At 36.6% G+C, this 21,127-nt stretch overlaps 1 protein-coding gene across 1 annotated transcript in view; it reads left to right on the top strand.

Annotated features, from left to right (window-relative positions):
* The window catches only part of SGPP1 (sphingosine-1-phosphate phosphatase 1), a 40,052-nt gene extending 19,145 nt beyond the window's left edge, over positions 1-20,907 (top strand). The window contains exons 2-3 of the mRNA XM_045823910.1: positions 8,121-8,210; positions 18,496-20,907. Of these exons, the coding sequence (XP_045679866.1) occupies positions 8,121-8,210; positions 18,496-19,047 (642 nt within the window). The 3' untranslated portion in view covers positions 19,048-20,907. The remainder of the gene's footprint in view (positions 1-8,120; positions 8,211-18,495) is intronic.
* Positions 20,908-21,127: the final 220 nt, after the last annotated feature.

The raw sequence follows: 21,127 nt of genomic DNA, 5'->3' as shown, positions 1-21,127 counted from the left end.
ACAGATCACTGCCATCTGAATAAAGCATTCATAAAGATTCAGTCCTTGTCTCTATTTATTGGTTCTGGTAGTGACAGGCAGCACAAGTACTGACTCTTCCAGTCACCAATGAAGCCATCTACACCTGGGTCTGTCTTTGTTTAAAGGGTTGTGATAGCTGATTTAATTTTTTTAATTGTTATAAATCCACTTAGACTTTCTATTTCTTCTTGAGTCAGTTTTGGCAATTTGTGTGTTTCTAGGAATTTGTCCATTTCATAGTTTATCTAATTTGTTGGTATACAATTTTTGTAGTTTCCTCTTATAATCCTTTTTCTTCTGTAAGATCAATAGTAATATCCTCACTTTCGTCTTTGAAATTAATTATTTTGCCTCTTCTTTCTTTTGTCAGCCAAAAAATGGTTTGTCAATTTCATCAATCTTTTCAAAGAAACAATTTTTGGTTTTGTTGATGGTCTTTGTTTTCCTAGTCTCTATTTTATTTTTCTTCACTCTAATCATTTTATTATTTCCCTGCTACTGCTAGCTTTGCATTTAGTTTGCTCCTCTTTTTCTAGTCCTTGAGGTATAGAGTTGTGACTGATCTGAGATACTTCTTTTAATGTAGGCCTCTACTGCTTACCATTTCCTCTGGGTACTGTTGTGACTGCATTACATATTTTTTGGTATGTTGTATTTTGTTTTTGCTTATTTCTAAGTAGTGTATAATTTCCCTTGTGATTTTTTTATTGGCTTACGTTTACTTGAGAAAAGTTTAATTTTGCATACAGTTGATATTCATTATTCATGGTTGCATGTTTGTAAATTTACCCACTTGTTAGAATTTATTTGTAACCCCATAGTCAGTACATTCACAGATGGGCAGAGAGGCAGAAGTTTGTCGCCTAGTGCTCATGTTCCCAGCTGAGGTTGAACAAGGCAGTGCTCTGCTTTCTTGTTTCAGCTATTATACTGTAAACAAGAATCCTTTTCAAAGTCAATTTGGTTCAATGTTTTTCACTTATTTCATGTTTTTTGTTGTTGGTGGTGGTAGTTTTGCTGTTTAAAATGGTCCTCAAGCATAGTGCTGCTGTGGCGTCTAGTGTTCCTAAAACAAGAAAGGTGTGATATGCTTTACAAAGAAAATATACATGTTAGATAAGATTCATTCAGACATCTAATACTGTTCTATTGGCCATATTAATGAATCAACAATATAGTGCACCCAGAAAAAGGAAGAGGAAATTCAACTATTTGTATGTGAGGAAAATGCTAATGTTGTATCTGAAGTGTATGATGAAGCTATGGAAAAGGTGGAAAAGTGACTAAATTTGTGACTAAATTGAGATGACAATCAATTGAAAAAGAAAACAAGCATAGTGAACAGTATTATTGTCAAGCTGAAAGCCAAGGAAATTTAAAGTCATTTACTCCGAGAAAGGAAAGTGTTAAACTGTTCTCAGGTAGTGCTGGCTGGCTTGCACTTTTCAAAAGGCATGAAAAATGTTAAACTTGCAATAATCTTGAGACTACAGGAGAATTTTTAAAATATCTCTTAAGTGTTACATAGGAAAAGGACTGTGGAATAGTTGATTTTAAACACTGATGCAACTGGCTTTTCCACTGTTTTATTTCTTCAATTCTTTCAGTGTTTGCATCATTTATTTTGGGCCTCTGTTGCTTGGTAAACATGTTTATAATTGTTATATTTCCTTAATGAATTTACCTTTTATCAGCCTATACTGTTCTTGTGTCCTTTGTAAAAGTTTTGACTTAAAGTCTATTTTGTCTGATATTAGTGTATAGCCACCTAACTCTCTTTTGTTTTCTGTTTGCGTGGAATATGTTTTTCCAGTTGTTCACGTTTAACAGTTTTTTGTCTTTGGATCCAAAGTGAGTTTCTTTAGGCAGTATATAGCTGGATCTTGTATTCTTAGTCATTCTGCAAATCTCTGCCTTTTGATTGGGAAATTTCAACCATTTCCATTTAAAGTAATCACTGATAAGGAATGACTTCTGCCATTTTGCTGGATTTTTTTTTCCTGTATGTCTTACACCTTTTTTTGTTTCTCATTTCCTACATTACTGCTTTTTCTTTTGTGTTTATTTGATATTTTTGTAGGATACCATTTTGATTGTCTTCTCATTTCCTTTTGCTTATATTTTTTACTTTCTTTGTGATTGCCATGGGGATTTCGATTAACAGTGCAATATATTCTCATTTCCTTTTGCATATATTTTTTACTTTCTTTGTGATTGCCATGGGGATTTCAATTAACAGTGCAATTAACTAGATGATATATATGAATTGAGGAAGTCAAAGATAACAGCAAGATGTTTGGCCTAAGGAATAGTAAAGAAGTCATTAGCTAAGAAGGAGATATTGTTACAGAACAAACAAGGGGGGGCCTGGGACAATATACTATTACTGAAAGAAGCCCCCAGGTCCGTTATGTCTGCCGCCAGAGGAAAGACGTCTCTCAATGCCAGAGATTCATGAAAAGGAAAGGAAATGTTTATTTAATGCTATACAGACTTAAAGTAGTGACCTAATGTCTTCACCAAAATCCCAAAGTCCCTTAAAACACCCACAAACAGACACAGTCCTTCCTTCCTTCCCCCTTTGCCCAGTCTGGAGTACCGTATCTCAGGAAAGGAAATAGAAGTCCATGGCTCAGGCGGTCTTCTGGTTATTCCCAGTTAGTACTCCATCTCAACTGGGAGACCTCCCTGGGTTCCCAGCACCCTCAGCTGAGTCGCCGGGATCTCTGCTAAAACCAGGTGGTGGTTCCCCCTTCTAAAGCTGCGGGGGTCCCCACTCTGGCAAAGGCATGTGGTCCTTTCTCCCAGGGCCACGGGAGTCCCCACTCAGCCAAAAACCGTGTGCTTCTCCCTCCCTACAATGGCTGCAAGGGGGGGGGGTCGCCATTCGTCAAAGCCGAGTGGCAGTTCTCTGCTAAAGCCGCATGGTGATTCTCTCTTGCAGGGCTGTGGGAGTCTTCACTCTGCTAAAGCTGCGTGGTTCTCTCTCCCCCAATGGCTGTTGCATCTGGGTTTAAATCCCCGCGCCAGTCTTCCTCTGCAGCCCCATTTCCAACTCCTTCCACACTCGGCTTCACATGCCAGAACTCATACCCTTCCAGCTTTACTGGACTGCCATCATGAGTCTGTCTGGGCAGGTGTGGCCCCATGTCCTGGAGCCAATCTTCTCCAAGCTCCCACACAGACGCTGTTAACTCGGGGGACCTGCCCCCCAGTTACGGCTTGGTGGGGTAGTTACTTCCATTCCCCTGGCTCAGAGCATGGCCACAGCTATTTAACATATCTAAGCAACCAGCCAAAGGTTATAGATATGTTAAATGACCACACCAGGTGGTCATTTAGCTACAAGGCTGTTGCTATGAGAAACAGCTCTAAAAGGCCCTGCTTCATTTGTCCCTTTCCCCCAACCCACACCTGGGGTGGGGTGGGGGTGAAGACATCTTAAAATCTCCTGGACACCTTAAGTTCTGGGCCCCATTTCAAATGCCCATTTGGGGTCCCCCTCTTGGCTGCACCCTGTAACAATATCTTCAAGAGTAACTGATCAGATGAGGGAGATGGAAGAGAAATCGGGAGTTCAGGTTTGATCATATTACATTTGAGATGCCTGTTAGATATTGAAGTAGACATAGCAAGATGACAGTTAGATACACAGGTCTGGTATTCAGGAGAGGTCCTGACCAGAGACAGAAATTTTAGTTATGGACATAATGGATTGTATGTAATTCCTAAGATCATTAAGGAAGTGAGTATAGATTGGGAAATGAAATATCCTTAGAACTAAGTCCTGGAGCACACTAATATCAAGGATTTGTACGAAAAGAACTAACAAAGATGACTAAAATGGAGTGGTCTATATATATTTTATATAATTGTGATAAGTTCCAATATTTTGCGGGAAAGGATAATTCTGCATAAGTCTGATTTTCTTCCAGTTACATTTAAATGAGGTTAGCGGTCCTAAATTTGTTTCTAGAGACAGTTTAATATAAAATTAAATATAGATGCAATTTGGATATTGTATAAATAATAAGCCAGGTAAACTGGTTGTTATGAATAATTCTTCGTCCCCCCATGCAAACACTCTTAATTTAGTTTAACTTAGTTTAATTTTTTATCCTTAACTGAGGATATGTTTTTATTGATTTTAGAGAGAGAGGAATGGGGGAGGAAAGAGAGAGAGAGAAACCATCAGTCAGTTGCCTCCCATATGTGTCCTGTCTGGGAATGGAATTGGCTACCTTCAGTATGTGCCCTGACTGGGGAGTGAACCCACAACCTTGGCATGTGAGGATGATGCTCTGACTGAGCTACCCAGCCAGGGTCACAATTCCACTTTTAAATTATTACTTTTATCTAATTGATCTAGTTTGTTTTATTTCCTTTCATCTTAAAATCTGTGCTTTTTTAAAAATGTATTTATTTATTTTTAGAGAGGGGAAAGGATGGAGAAAGAGAGGGGGAGAAACATCAATGTGTGGTTGCCTCTCACACACCCCTTACTGCGGACCTGGCTCACAACCCAGGATGTGTCCTGACTGGGAATTGAATTAGCAACCCTTTGGTTTGTAGGCTGGCACTCCATCCACCGAGCCACACCAGCCAGGGCTGTGATAGTTTTTTATCTGCTTAAAATTAACTGATAAAATACTTCTTTGCATTGGTATTTTGTGATTCAGAATTTTATTATTCAATGGGGAATAAATATGAAAGTCATTTAGTCAGACTTGGATTAGGTATTCCTCCAAATGTGTTTGTTTCCAGAAAAAATAATCTAGGGGAAATATTCTGAAGGTAGAAACTAATAGCTGAAAAACATCAGCCAATCAATAAGAATTAACAGTGACTCATTCTTTTCCCAACTGGTCACCTTACCCTAGTAAAGTCTAAAAGTGCTCTGAAACAGGGTAAAAGAAAAATAAAAAGTCTAGCAGCTTCTTCCTTAACCTCTGTCTGTAGCTCAATTGCATTTCTAATTCTCCCACTTAAGCACTTTGAGCATGGCAAACCTGAATTAATGTGGATTGAGTTGTGAAATTCAGTTTCATTGTCCCTACATCAAAACCTTCCTTTTTCTCTACCTTCAGCTCTAGCTTTTGGGACTTTCTAAATACATTTTTCTTCAGTCTTTTTTATACAAGTAATTTTCATCAATAACTTTGTACATTTTTACTTCTTTATGGGGTCTAAGTGCAAAAAGAGAAGGGGCTAGCATAGGAGAATTTCATGTTTGTTGTTCTCTTTTCTGGCTCTACTTTACCGTCTATTAAGTGTTTGTTTGTTTTTCTTTGTTTTTTAATTAACAGAAAAATTAAACCGTCCTGAATGCCTAATACAGAGACAGAAGCCACCATTACCTCTCACCTAGGTTATACCAACAGGCTTTTAACTGGTCTCCCTATTTCCACTTTTGATCCATTATTGTCTAATCTCAACATAGCAACCACCATGACACTGCTCTGCTCAAAACCCTGCAACAGCTCCCCATTTGATTCACAATAAAAGTAAAATTTTCTACAGTGGCCTCTCGGCTTTTGCTTGCTCTGGCCCCCATTATCTCTCTCACCTCTCTTCCTACTTGCTTTCTCTGCTCTGGCCACACTGGCCTCCTTGCCAGTCACATTTCCTTATTAGAGACTTGCTTCTTCTACCTGATTCCCTTGCCTGGTAAATTCTTCCCTCGGGCATCTGCTTGATTAATTTTCTCACCCCCATCTAGTCTTGGCTCAAATCTCTGCTTCTCAATAAAGCCTGCATTGGCTGTCTTTTACTTACTGCTTTAACCTTGCCCCCCCGCCACACACACACACTCCTGAACTCGTGATCCTATTTACATTACTGTTTTAATTATGATAGGCTTTATTATGCTCTGGGAATGAATTAACCCCCAGATCTCAGCTCTCCAGCAAAACTTATTTCTCATTTTTGCTACATATTCATTATGGCTTGGCAAACAGCTTTGTTCTACTTAGAAACTCAAAAGAACCCAGGTTGATGGAAGTTTGCCTTTCTTGTGATGCATCTCAACATGTGGCTTCCAGGGTCACCACTGAAGGGAAGAGAGTTCATAGACTGATTGGAAGTAGCATATGTGGGACTTCTGGTCAGGAAAGCAGCATAGGTAAACATGGATCACCTCCTCGCACAACCACATCAAAAATACAACTAAATTATTGAACAGCCATCACACAGACCTGTCAGAAATTGAGTTGAATGGAAGTGTGACAACTATGGAATTAAAGAAACCACATTCATCCAGACTGGTAGGAGGGGCAGAAACACAGAATGGGCTAGTACCACATTGACATGTGGTGGATAAAAATTTGGGAGGGATATCTCAGGAGCAAGGAGTCCCAGCCCAAGGTTCCAGGGCTAGGAAGATAAGTCCCCACAACTTCTGGCTGCTAAAAACCAGCAGGGATTGAGTGGTAGAAGAAACTACTGGAGTCCCAAGCAGTTCCTTTTAAAGAACCCACACACAGAGTTACTCAGACTCACTCTCTCCGAGCCAGAGCACTGGGGTAGCAGCTTGAAAGGCACCAGTGGCATACAGGGAGGAACTGAAGTGGCTGGCTTCAAGGCGAGAGCTTGGGGACAGCTTTCACCTAAACAGAAAGGAGGGCAAAGCCATAGAGCCAGTAGGCAGGTGCAGTATCTAAGACTCCATCAACCTGACTAATACTGTTTGCCCCGCCAACTTACAACTGTTGCAGTGACTTTACCATATGCATGGCAGGTCTTGGTTCATGCTTCACAACTTCTAAATCCTTTTAAACAAAAATAGCTAACCTCAGTGAGCCACTAGCCTCCATACCTCTTGCTACATAGCCCAGGCAGGGCACTAACAGCAGCCAGCCTAGATTCATAGTTAGGAATCTCCAAGCCCAGCACAAGTAGTAGCCATCTCAGATTGCCCTATGGCTCAGGCGGGTGTCCCTGAGCAAAACACAGGTGGGGGCTTCAGCATGCTAATAAGTAAAGGTTAAAAAATAAGAAAAAGTAAAGCTGCAGCTAACTGCTGAGCTGAATTCTTATTTCTATCAATATATAAGGAACAAGAAGAAGAATGTGGGTTCTTGTGTGGAAATCAGAGAAAAAAAAAGGTAGTTAAAAGGGAACCAGGAGAGTGTGATGCTATAAAAATCAAGGGTATGAAGAAAATGGTAGGCCATGTTAAATGCAGTGGAAGAATCAAAATACTATAACTATGTACTAAATCTTGACCATTGTTCTTAAATGCTTATTTAACTACTTTTTATTAACACCACTTTTTACTGAACTACCTTGGCTTCAAATTCTTGAACTGCCTCAAATATGCCCTCCCTTTTTCTTTAGAAATTTACCACCATGCCTATCCACCATTTCTTTCTCCCCTCTAATGCCAGGAGAGTCATAACCAACTCCTAAACTAGTGCCATTGAAACCAAGTCTTGTCTACATTTTGTTTTTTCCTTTTTATGGTCTACTGCTCCCAATATCCCATTAAAATTTTTATCAATAAGGTTACCATTTGAAATTTTAGTAGAGAAGTAGAAATGGAAAACAAATTACAAGGTATTGATTCAAAATGGGGAAAGGTATGGGGGGTGGGCTGGGCTGGGAATAAAAGGCAGAAAAATGAACAACAATTAAAATAAAAATGGGGAAATGTCACTAGGAATTGTAGATAGCAGTTACTAATGGAAGTGAGAGGGAGATAATGCCTAGTCTGCCTCCCTCCTTTAGTGAGGACCCTCAGTGGGCCAGATTCAAGTACTATTCCAGAGGCACTTTCATTTTGTAGCCGTAGTAAAAGTGTGTCTCCTACCTGTTTTTCTTCTGTAGCTGGTGATTGAATCTTTACTGTAGAAGCAAAAATGAGTCAGTTCCCCCAATGAAGAGTGTGGAAACAGTATTTCATTCACTTGTTCATTTCATGCAAAAGGATTTCCTGAATGTCTCTGCTGTGTGCTATGTTTGGGGTTAGTGCTGGAATACATTGAGAAGTAAAAACTCACAATTCTTGTTTTCATGGAATTTTATAGTATAGTGATTTGTTTTTAATTTGCTTGTTTATATTTAGCCTAATTTATTTAATTTTACTTTTTTCCCCCCTTTAGTATCCTCTTATATATGGACTGATTCTTATTCCCTGCTGGTGTTCCCTAGTTTGCCTAAGTAGAATTTACATGGGAATGCACTCCATTCTGGTAAGAAAAATGTTGTGTTTATAGTGCTTTACTTTTTATGAAATTAACAGGCAATTTAATAATTTTATGTTATTTGTAAACTTACATGAAACTAAATGAGAAAATATAGTTATTGTAAATCTTCTTTGTTTTGCAAAAATGTCAGCATGATGCTTTGTGGAAGTTTTAATGTAGTAATCATGTACTTCATAAAAAAGAGTTCCCAGAAACCACCATAACCAGGTATTATACTCAGGATAACATTTCTCCCTTCTTCAAGTCTCAGTTTTATTTTCCTTCTCATTCTTTTGTATGCCTCCTCTAATGCTGAGTCAAAACCAACAATGGGAATACAGAAACCAAGGAGAGCTCTGCTTATTAATCAAGACCCAGTGCTTCAGAAACTTAAATGCATTTAAACTATTTTGGTATCCCTGTGTACTCTATTCAGCCACATCTTCTCACTTCCCTTCTTCATCTTTTAACCAGATTATTGCAACAGCTTCTTAATAAGTAGTCCTCTTTCTGATCTGACACCATTCTGTGCAGTGTTCAGTCACTTATTACAGTATACTTCCCAAAACACAAATGTGATGCCATACTGAATGACTTTAAGTTTTCTCAAATGCAAAGGGTGTTTCTTAGGTCCATACCTTTCTTTAGGATTTCTGTAACCTATACATGAAATGTTTAGGTTATTACGTTTACCTTTCTTAGCCTACCTAACCTATCCATTCTTCAAGATTCACAAAAATGCTCTTATTTCCTAAAAGCCTCACTACCTTTTCCATCTTCTCCTTTTGTAAGATTGGTTAGGTGATGCTTCTGCCAGAGCCTTTTGACCATAATTCTGTCATAGCACTTATTTCAAACTGAAAGTGCTTTTTTGCCTTATCTGTAACCCCCAGTAGACAATAAGCAACATGAGAAAAGTAACTATTATGTTTTATCTCTCTATCCCTTTCATCTAGTGTGGTGTCTCTTAAAACACTCTATGAATACATTATATATTATACTGTAGATAAATGATCAAAAAAAGGTGCGGATATATGAATTAATTCACGGAATCCAAAAATTTTTAATGAATATATTGAATTTTTTTTGTCTTTAACAACTTTCACTATTATAATTTTCTACTCATAAAAATATCTCATTAGCTTTAGTCATAACTTTGGAAATGCTGGGTTTCTATTTCTTACAGAGATTGTTTGCCTCTGGAAGCTACTGCTGCATTAGTAAATTTCCAGAAGTCCCAAATATGATTTTAATAAGCAAATTATTTGTGTTTAACTTTTTATAATTTATATTAATACAAGTTGTGAATTTATATACAATTCTCTGTCTCTGACTAATCTTTACTAATTTTATAATGAGCCTAAGTATCAGTCTTATGTCATTTATATTTGTCAAAAGAAAATGTTGTTATCCATCACTTTGCCTTTTTAGAGTTACTCCCTTCTACCAAAGGTTAGCAATATCCTAAGATACTCCAAATGGTTATGCATTTGTGAGTGATAAAAAAATAAATGAGGACTTCAGTCAAGATGGCATCATAGGTAAACAAAGATCACCTACTTGTACAACCACATCAAATTACAACTGAACTATAGAAAAACCATCACTCAGAACTGTCAGAAATCAAGGTGAGCCCTGGCTGGCGTGGCTCAGTGGATTGAGTGCGGGCTGCGAACCAAAGTGTCGTGGGTTTGATTCCCAGCCAGGGTACATGCCTGGGTTGCAGGCCACGGCCCCCAGCAACCGCACATTGATGTTTCTCTCTTTCTCCCTCCCTTCCCTCTCTGGGAATAGATAAATAAAATCTTTAAAAAGCCACGCCAGCCAGGGCAATAAAATCTTAAAAAAAAAAAAAAAAGAAATCAAGCTGAATGGAAGTCTGACAGCTGTGGAATTAAAGAAAACACATTGGGGTGGAGACATGGAATGGGTTGATCCCATATCCACATGTATTGGATAAAAATTTGGGAGGGATATTTTGGAAGCAAGGAATTCTAACCCCACACCTCGGTTCCAATGCCAGGAAGGTAAATCCCCATAACTTCTGGCTGCAAAAACCAGCAGGGACTGAGTCGGTGGAGGAAACTACTAGAATCCCAAGCAGTTCCCCTTAAAGAACCCACACACAGAATTACTCAGGCTCACTCCCTCTGAGCTCCACCACTGGGTAGCAGCTTGAAAGGCACCAGTGACATACAGAAAGGAACTGGAGTGTCTGTCTGGCATCAAGGTGAGAGCTGGAAGACAGCTTTCTCCCAGACAGAAAGGTAATAGAGGCCATTGTCACTTTTCTGAACCCTCCCCTCACAGAACTGGCAGGTGGATACCATATCTGACTCCATCAACCTGCTAACAGTTTGCTCCACCCTAGAGTGCTCTGAGACCCAGTCCTAGCAAACCTGAATGTTCAGGCCTACAAGCTGTTAACAGTGACTTCTACATATGAATGGCTGGTCTTCCTAAATCCTATCCAACAAGCAACAGCAGGCCTCAGTGAGCCACCAATTACCCCATACCTCTTGCTAAGTGGCTCCAGGTCTGGCACTAGTAGGAGCTAACCTAAATTCATAGCTTAGTTAAGCCTGGGAATCCAAGCCCAGCACAAGTAGTAGCTATCTGCACATTGCTTTATGCAGATAAAGCTATGAGCTAGCTGCACATAGCTCATGCAGGGTGGCCTCAGGCAGAACACAGGTGGGGGCTGATCTTGGTCTGTACCACCCAGGAAACCCCAGAACCTGACACCAAGTGGACATCTGTAGATCAATAGGAGTGCCACTGCCCTGCCCTTGCACAGCTGATCTTCCAAGGAGGGTGAAGGTCATTAGTCAGTGGTCACAGCCAGTCCTTGCAGCTGACTGGCCTAGATAAATCCCTCCCATTGACCTGCCAACAGCAACAAAGGCTCAGCTACAAGAGGACAGTGTACTTAGCCCACACAGAAGGTGCACCATGAGTACCTAGCTTTTTTCTATGTTTTTTCTTTTTCCTCATTTTTATTGTATTTTTCTATTAAATCCATATATCTTGTACTCCTCTCACCCCCACATTTTTCTATATTTTAATATTTTAGTAATTATTTGCATTTTGAACTATTTTCTTAATCATAGTTTGTATCTTCACTTTTTTTTTTTAAATTAGTATGGATCTAAAGGCAGAGTATGCTGTAGAACTTGCTAATAGGTGCTTAGATACCAATTATCTAAGCTGGTATGTTCATTACGAAGAGCGTTCTGACATGCTCTAAATAATTTATAATGAGCGCTCCATTCAGTATGTACTATATGCTTTGTTGTTACTGTTGCAACACAGCAATAGCTTTGTTTATTTTAATATTAACCTACTTTCCTAACCATAATTATATTAGAAGTTTATGGGTCTGTATATGGAAATGTTTTTTGGAAATTTATTATGAGATTGTAAAGTAGTATGTACATCTGTAACATATTTTTATAACAGGAAAAAAAACATGTTATAGAGGAAGATCTAGAATGGTAAACACTAAGAATTTTAATAATGATTATTCCTGGACAATAACTAGTTGTTATTGTTTTTCTGTATTTTCTAGTTTTTCTATTTTGAGCATGTATTAAGTTTAAATTTTATTGTGCTGGATGGATTTTGAAATTTTTAAAGAAGATAATTAAAGACAATCCATTCTAACAATACATTTTGTTCTTAGAAACCCTGTTGGTATCACTGGTATATTTAAATTACAAGCAGGACACATGAAATGTATTATCATTTAAAAAAAAAAACAAAACAAAACACTAGGAGACAACCAGAGTTCTAAATCCCTTTATGCACCCTGACTGGAGATGGAACCCCAACCTTGGCATATCTGGACAATGCTCTCACCGACTCAGCCAGGGCTATTTTTAAGGTACCATAAAAAGCATTTTACAGGAATGAACATGTACTTGTATCTATAATATAAAAAACTATAATTTTTAGAAGTACCTATCTTTAGAACTATTAACCCTTCTTTCACCTAACCTTAGAGCAAATAAGCATTTTTTATATAAATAACTTATCAGTTGTCATTTACCATATTTTGCCATGTATAATGTACACTTTTTGCTCAAGTTTTTAACAGAAGAATGAGGACAAGCATTATACATGGGTATAGTGATTACATACCACGGATATAATAATGGGTATAATAATTAACGTATATAATATGCACAGAAACATGGGTGCACAGTTAACATGGGAGCACATTATGAGAATTATAAGGCTGAGAACATTTCCACATTAGTATATAATTTAAAATTTTGAATCAGTAATGAAATTTAAATAAAAAATAAGCAACAGCTTCTGTCCTGGTAGTGAAAATCCAGTTGTTCCCTTAGACCTGTGACTTCAATTACAAATTAGAGTAGAAAAGGGTAAAATAGAAAACAAAGGAGCATAATCTTATAAAGTGAAATTATTTGGCAGTTAGGGGTCTGAAATATAAGTTCGATAGTCACGTAATTTGAGATCTCCATATTCTAAAGTATGGTTAGAGTTTGGGTTACAGGACCTTTGAGTAATTGCAGTAAAATTCAGTTAACTAGAATTCTTAGGTAATTTTTAGTGTGTATCAATGAGTTTTTGTGGAAGACCTCATATTCAAGAACAGATGATGAAAATTTAGTTTCTCTTCACTATCAATATTTAATGACTAATGGTGAGAATATTCCTTTTTTGCTTCAACAAATATATTAAGCATTTTTAGTCTAGGAGATTAAATAACTGTGTGACCTTAGTCTGGTTTTCTTTATTTAAAAACTAGTTAAGGTAACATAAATTTTCATCAAATTTGGATACTTTTGACACATACTGATGTTTCTCTCCTCCTTTCTGCCTCCCTTCCCCTCTCTCTAAAAGTAAATAAATAAATGAAAGTATTTTTTTAATGTTTTAAAATTTTGGATACATTTGAAAGAGAAAAAAGATACATTTAATTTTTATGTTTGGGGCAACAGAGCAAAATGAGATTATTCTAGGCAAGCCATATCAGGGTGGTTGTGAGGATTAAGTGTGACATTAAATGAAAAACATTACAACAATGTTTTTAATACAGAGTTATTGTTTTTCCCTGACAATGTCTTTAGCCTAAGTTTAAGAAATTATGTTTCTCCCTGGCTGGTATGGCTCAGTGGATTGAGTGTCAGTCTGTGAACCAAAGGGTCACCAGTTCAATTCCCAGTCAGGGCACATGCCTGGGTTGTGGGCCAGGGATGTGTGAGAGGCAATCACACACTGATGTTTCTCTCCCTGTCTTTCTCCCTCCCTTCCCCTCTCTCTAAGAATGAAATAAATAAAATCCTTAAAAAAAGAAAGAAATTATGTTTCATTTATTTCTTTTACAGAGTTCTTTTTTAAAAAATATTTATTCATTTCTAGAGAGTGGGGAAGGGAGGGAGAAAAAGAAGGTGAGAAACATTGATCGATTACCTCTCAGGTGCCCCCAGCCAGGAACCTGGCCTGCAGCCCAGGCATGTGCCCTGACTGGGAATTGAACTGGCGATATTTCAGTGTGCAGGCTGGCGTTCAACCCACTGAGCCACACTAGCCAGGGCTATTTTACAGAGTTCTTGTCAAGCAAAGTGTGATGAGTCTAAGGAATTGCTTTAAATGTCTTAATTTAACCAAGTATTTATTGCCTGTTTACTGTGTGTCAGGCACTGGGTATATATGTATAAAGAAGATAAAGTCTTTGCCTTGAGAAGTCACAGTCTAAATACTAATATGTAATATAAATGTGTAATGCAGTAAATTTCAACAGGGTTACACAGTAGAATCACTGGGGAGCTATTTTTAAAAATGCTGAAGCTCCACTTCCACACTTCCACCTCAGTTAGGTCAGAGCCCTGGCCTAGTAGCTCAGGATAGAGCATAATAGAGCATACAGCATCATCCTGATATGCCAAAATTGTGGGTTCAATCCGTGCACATACAAGAATCAATCAGTGAACGCATAAATAAGTGGAACAACAAACAAATGTTTCTATTTCCCCCTGCCTCCCTCCCCGTCCCTTCCTCTCTCACTCTCTCAAATCAATTTTTTAAAAAGACAAGAATCTCTGAGGATTGGCCCAAGCATCGATATTTTTGTTAAGTTCTTTGAGTGACTTTAATGGGCAGCAAGAGTTGTGAACCTTTGGCTTTCCAGGAGAAATAAGCAAGCAAAGAAGTGGGAAACAATGTAGTAACTGTTGTAGCAGGTTGTAGAAGATGCTAAGGAAGCAGAGAGGACAAAGTTTCTTATTGTGGAATAAGAGGAGAAAGTTTATGGAGGATATAGATGCCTGACCAGAGCCTCGAAAGATATGAAATAATTTGCCTAAAACATAGGTGGGAAAGGTAATCTCAAAATGAGAGGAAATAGTCTGTAAATTCATTTTGTTAATTATTATTTTCCCTAGACCTACTGTTAAAGGAGTCACTTACATAAAACAATTAAAATTTTAAATGATCTCACTTAGTATTATAAAATAGGAAAATATCAGTGAGAGAATTCATTCACTCATTCATTCATCCATTAAACAAATATTTGAGTGTCTACAGTATGCTAAGCTACTTGGTGGATTGTAGCCAACAAAATGTAATCTATAGTGAACAAAATATTGCCTCAAAAATTCTTAAACATTCAACTCTTAGTCTGTTTAGTAATTGTATCTTCTCTAACCGTTCTTATATTCTAGCAGCAGTATCCAACCTTTTGGCATCCCTGGGCCACACTGGAAGAATAATTGTCTTAAGCCACACATTAACTATATTGTGATACATAATCACAAAAAAATCTCATAATGTTTTAAGTAAATTTACAATCTTGTTTTGGGCCACATTCATAGCCATCCTGAGCCACACGTGAGACCCTTGGGCCACAGGTTGGACACCCCTGTGAAGTATTCTGATTTGGAAAAGAATATTTTTTAGAATATTGGTTTCAAGTATTATATTTTTGACTCTTCCAATCCACAACAAAGTTTTTATTGTACTGTTACTGTACAATAAGGACAGTGGCAGAAATTTTGGGTATATTGAAGTCTTCAACATAAAAGGCAAACTTAAATTTTTTGATTAACATTTTTTTATGATCTTGCAGCAGGGAAGGCTTTCTTAAACAAGAGCACTGATAATACAACTACATTAAAAGTTAGGACTTATGTTCATCAAAAGATGCCATAAGGCAAATGAAAAGGCAAGCCACAAATGCCAAAATGATGTTTATGGCACATATTATTGATAGATTTTATTGATAAAGGATTTATACAAAGACTATATAAAGAAATGTAAATCAGCAAGAAGAAAAACCAAAGAATAGTTGCCTAGAAAACACAATATATGTTGCATAGAAAAGGAATAGCCCATGAATTTATAAAAAATAATAATCAGGAAAATGTAATGACTCATCCGATATAAACTTCTACAAACATTTAGGAAATTTTTTATTGTCTTGTAAAATTGAACATGCACTTATCCTAAGATTCTGCCATTCCATTCCTAGGCATATATCCTGAGAAACTTACAGACTCACACCAAGGTATATCAAAAGAAAGAGAGCATTGTTTATAATATTCCTGGTTGGCTTAAGAATACATACCACTTAAGAAACATTCGAGTTCAACTATGACAATAAATTAATCCAAACCCTGAGAACAACCAAAATGACCATCAGTGGGAAAATGGGTAAATTGTTTAATCACATAGCAAAATACTACACAGTTGTGAAAGTGAATGACACAGTGAATGAATCTCAAAACTTAATGTTTAGTGTACAAAGCAAATCAAAGAAGGTTCCATGCTACATAAAACTTTTATAAAGTTCATAAAGAAGCAAAACTAGATGATATTTTATTTGGAGAAGTTCTTATACACTCCACATATCTTTTTCTGTGTACCAAATGTCACATAGTAAAAATTTTAAGGCCGAAAAACATTAAGCAACTAGTTTGCTTAACTGTGTTGAGTGATGTCGAGTGGCCATTGTTATTGGCAGCATAAAGATAACTAGTATGAAGCCCTGGCCGGGTTGGTTGGAGTGTCATCCCATACACCACAAAGGCCATCAGTTCCATCCCCAGTCAGGACACATACCTGGGTTGTGGGTTTGATCCCTGGTCAGGTCATGTATGGGAGGCAACCAATTGATTGATGTTTCTCTCTCTCTCTCTCTCTCCCCTGCCCTCCCTCCTCTCTCTCTGAAAAGCAATAAAACATATTCTCAGGTGAAGATTTTTTTTAAGATAACTAGTATGAAAAGCGTGATTTCAGTATAGTGATGAGTGTAGAAAAAATAAGAAGTGAGGAAGTGAATATAAGCAACTCTTGATTAAATTTTCAGTGACAGAGAATAGGTCCCAGGTAGATATTCCGAACACAGTTTGTTCGTGTCAGGAATTCTTCAGAAGCCAAAGTTCTTTTAATAATAACTTTAATTCTTCCAGTAAGCCATTTTTTGTCACCTACCCAAATTGTTCATGCCTAAAGCTAGGAGTCATCTTTGACCCCTTTCTCTTCGGCTTCTCTCCCACATTTAATCTATCACCAAGTTGAACTTGTTGGCTCTGGTGTTAAAATAGTTTACTAAATCCATCTGTGTACTTTTCTTCGTGTAGACATGAACCATGTCTAGAGCGAACCTCTGCAGCGGCCTCCCGCCACTGTTTTCAGTGGTCACCTGTCCATTCCATACTTTTCCTCTCTGATTCATTGTCTAGACAGCAGATGGAGTGTTGCACTCCTGCTTTGGAATCTTTCCGTGGCTCCCTATCACTTTTGAAATAAAATTTAAACTGCTTACTTAGTCTGTAAGAGCCTAAATGATTAGGCGTTTGCTTATCTCTTTGACTTCATACCACATCCCTCTTTCCTTTGCTCAGTGTTTGAGTCACGCTGGATTTTTCTTAGTTTCTTGAACTCAGTAGGGTATTTTGTTGTCGTTGTTATCAACATTATTTCATTTTTCATTTATTTAGTTAGTATTTTTAATCATTTTTATTGTTATTCTAATTGTGTCAGTTTTTCCTCCTTTGCCCTCCTCTGCCCATCCCACCCCCCGCTCCCACAGTCAATCCCCACAGATTTCCATGTCTGTGGGTTATTCATACATGTCTTTTTTTAGTACCTTCCCCTTCTTTCCACCATTGTCTCCCACTCCCCTCCCCTCTGGTTACTTTCAGTGTGCTCCACGTTTCCACACCTGTGGTTCTATTTTGTTCATTAGTTTATTTTGTTTACTAGAGTCCACTTATAGGTGAGATCATATGGTATTTGTCTTTCATCGACTGGCTTATTTCATTTAGCATCACTGACTGGCTTATTTCATTTAGCATAATAGTCTCCAGTGCTATCCATGCTGTTGCAAAAGGTAGGAGTTCCTTCTTTCTGCTGCAAACTCACGAGGATCTTTTCTGCCTCCAGCTCTTGACATTTGGTATTCTCAATACCTAGAATGCTTTTCCTTAGATCTAAAGATAGTGCTGATTTCTTTTGGGAATCAGGTCTCCTCTGAGCAAGTGTCACATCCTCAGTTAGGTTTCTGTGATCACTCTAATAGGTTCTTTCAGCATACTGTCCCATTGTCCTGTTTCAGTTTACTTCATAACACTTATAACTACCTGAAATTGTAATATTTATCTACTGTTTTACTTACAGGGTTATTGAAAGTAAAACAGTATATAGCAGTCTTTTCTATTATAATATAAGCTCTTTGACAGCAGGAATCTTGTCATTCTTTAAGTAATGTATCCTCAGTCCCTAAAATAGTGCCAGGCATACGTAGGTACTCAGTAAGTATTTGTTCAGTGAATGAATGAATGAATGAATGAATAAACAAGAAAAGAAAACTACTCAGGCTTTCTAGCCTCTCTAATTTTGAATTATATGTTTAAGTGAATGAAAATGAATATGGTGTCTTTGAAAAATAAGTATATTCTTTTTCCCAGAAATCAAAACCACGTAATTGAAGCATATTTACTTGTGAAAGATTTGAATATAAATTTGTATAGTATATATGTTTACTTAAATTTATAAATACTTACATTTATATATACTTTTAACACTGTAAATTAATTTATAAAAGGGTAGAATTATGAAAACAATTCTTTTATTATTAATCTTTTTATTATCATTCAGACAGTTTTTAGTACCCATTATATGGCCAGTTAGTAAAGTTTACTTTGAGGATGTGACATATTTTAAAAATTTGTATCTGTTAACATTCAAGATGTGAAATATATATATTTTTAAGGCCAAAAATAGTGTTATACTAAACAACTTTACTTTTCTCTTTTCCCAGGATATTATTGCTGGATTCCTATATACCATTTTAATTTTAGCTGTCTTCTATCCATTTGTGGACCTGATTGACAACTTCAACCAAACTCACAAATATGCTCCATTAATCATCATTGGGCTTCACTTAGCCTTGGGGATCTTTTCTTTCACTCTCGACACCTGGAGTACGTCCCGAGGAGACACAGCTGAGATTTTAGGAAGTGGTGCTGGAATTGCATGTGGTTCTCATGTTACCTATAACATGGGTCTAATGTTAGATCCTTCTGTGGATATGTTACCTTTAGTTAGACCCCCCATTACTGTGACTCTTTTTGGAAAAGCCATAATGCGGATCCTTATAGGAATGGTATTTGTACTAATAGTCAGAAATATAATGAAAAAGATCACCATTCCTTTAGCCTGTAAAATCTTCAGTATACCATGTGATGACATTCGAAAAGCAAGACAACACATGGAAGTTGAACTTCCTTATCGGTACATTACCTATGGAATGGTAGGTTTCTCTATCACATTTTTGGTTCCTTACATATTTTGCTTTATTGGTATCTCTTGATGGAAAAATTGTTTATGATAAGAAAGAAGGGTATCGGTTGCTGATATTTAAAAATATATTCTAGTTAAAAGCCAAATCAGCGTTAGGCTTTTGCAGGAATTTAACTTACATAATTAAGTAAATTCGGAAGAGTCAGTGCATTTACCATTGCACATCCAGATATTGCTTTAGGTGAGCTGAGCTATTTCAACACTGAGAAAATGATGAGTACCCATTTAGACTGTTAATGTAATATCTGGAGACTTTTGTGCTGTTACAGATTCAAGATATATAACATATATTTATTAACTTACATAATATACAATTATGTATCTAATATATGTTATATATAAAATAATGTTTTTTTAACAGGGGGGTATATTATAAAATCAATAATAATATACAAACAGTTGTGCCTGTGTGTTTGGACTTAATACAGGCATGTTGTTATTAACAGATATATTTAGTGTTTATTCACTATGGGAGCCATTTCCTAATTAAACTGCATAATTACTAGACCAGGATTCATGTGCTACCACATATTGATTTACTGCCTCATTTTACACTGCCATCATGTTACCCATGATGTTGAACATGGGAGGCATTTTTAATGGACCAAATTTTCAGAAAAATTAGTTTTTGGATTTCTTTTTTTTTTCTTCAGTTCTGTATACTGTGTTGAATGTACTTTATTTACAGTTGTTCTGGACATCAGTTTAATAATTCAGGTACTGAATTTTATTGCTTGGTAATTGTGCCTTTCTGTTGCTGTATTAAGAAATGCCATGTATACTGTGATATAACAATAAGATGCTAACTTAATCTTAACTTACATGTAATTAGGCATATATTTTTAAAATATGTCAAGCTAACAGGGCTAGAACTAAATCACCCTCAATTCTTTAGCCTTTGTTTAGAAAGAAATGTGGAATAGGCTAAACTTTCTCACTAATTTATTGGAAAACTAAATGGATAAATATTCCAATTTTTGTAGGTATTTTTCTGTGCGTTGTAAGGTATAAGAACAAGATATATTTTTTGTACATTGTCTTGATTGTTTATACTGAAGGTAGATGTTTCCAGTTAATGGAAAAGCTGAAATTTATAGATTGGACAATGCACAAGGTTCACATGTAAACAAACAATTTTTCTAAATTATTTGGAAAGGATTGGGTTTAGCAGTTACCTTTTAATACCCACTTATTAGCTACTTAAGGTCAGCTATAAAATCTAAAGTATCAGCATTTAGATCCCATTATTTTTTCTATTTTTTATTATTTTCAGAAGGAAATTTGGGTATAGCATTAAACTATTCTTTATTCTGTCTGTGCCTTTATATTTTGAAGTGTAATTATAATTAGGTTAACATTAAGTTAATTTGTAGTAAGTTTTCCATAAAGAAGCTAATTAACTTTCCATATAAACATGCATCAGGTATGGAATTACTTTAGTGCAATATCTGATTATCCAGAAGTATCATTTAAGATGTCTCTATTTTGGGCAGCATAACTATTTGAGCTCATATTTTTATAATTCCTATTGACAACTTAGGGACATGGTAGTTTTTACCATTATTGAATCTGAGGATTTTAAATAAAGCACCTAAATTTGGGACCTTTACCTATTAGTTGAAAGGAAACCAAGGCACTTGGGAACATATCGGTACGTTGGAAAATGTGCAAAGAACTTTTTTTTTCAAAATGTATTAAATGAATCAAATTTTTGGGACTATTTCCTATAATTGGGTCTATGCTATCTTATTAATATTTATATCTAGCTTTAAAGGTATTTGAAAATATTTCTTTGTGTTTTGTTATTATCTGTTCTATGATAGTTCCATGCTAAATGTATTTAAAAATAAAAGCCAAATTCAGGATTGCAGGATGTTTTGTTTTATTTTGTTTGCCTTTTATGCATTTGTCTCTGTGTTAGCTGGTAGAGATTTATAAAATACATTTAGAATTTTCAATTCTAGTAGGCTTTCTTTCTGAAGCATTTTTTTCAAAACCAGCGTACAGTTTTAAGTAATAGAAGACATTGAAGAAATTCTTCAATGTTCAAACTAACTTTGGGCTCCATTTATGATCATTCTGACATTGTA

The sequence above is a fragment of the Phyllostomus hastatus genome, unplaced genomic scaffold (assembly GCF_019186645.2).
Source record: "Phyllostomus hastatus isolate PE091 unplaced genomic scaffold, TTU_PhHast_1.1 phas_scaffold_501, whole genome shotgun sequence".
NCBI lineage: Eukaryota > Metazoa > Chordata > Mammalia > Chiroptera > Phyllostomidae > Phyllostomus > Phyllostomus hastatus.
Note: the sequence above shows the minus strand (reverse complement) of the source record. Positions and strands in the feature narration are given on the sequence as shown.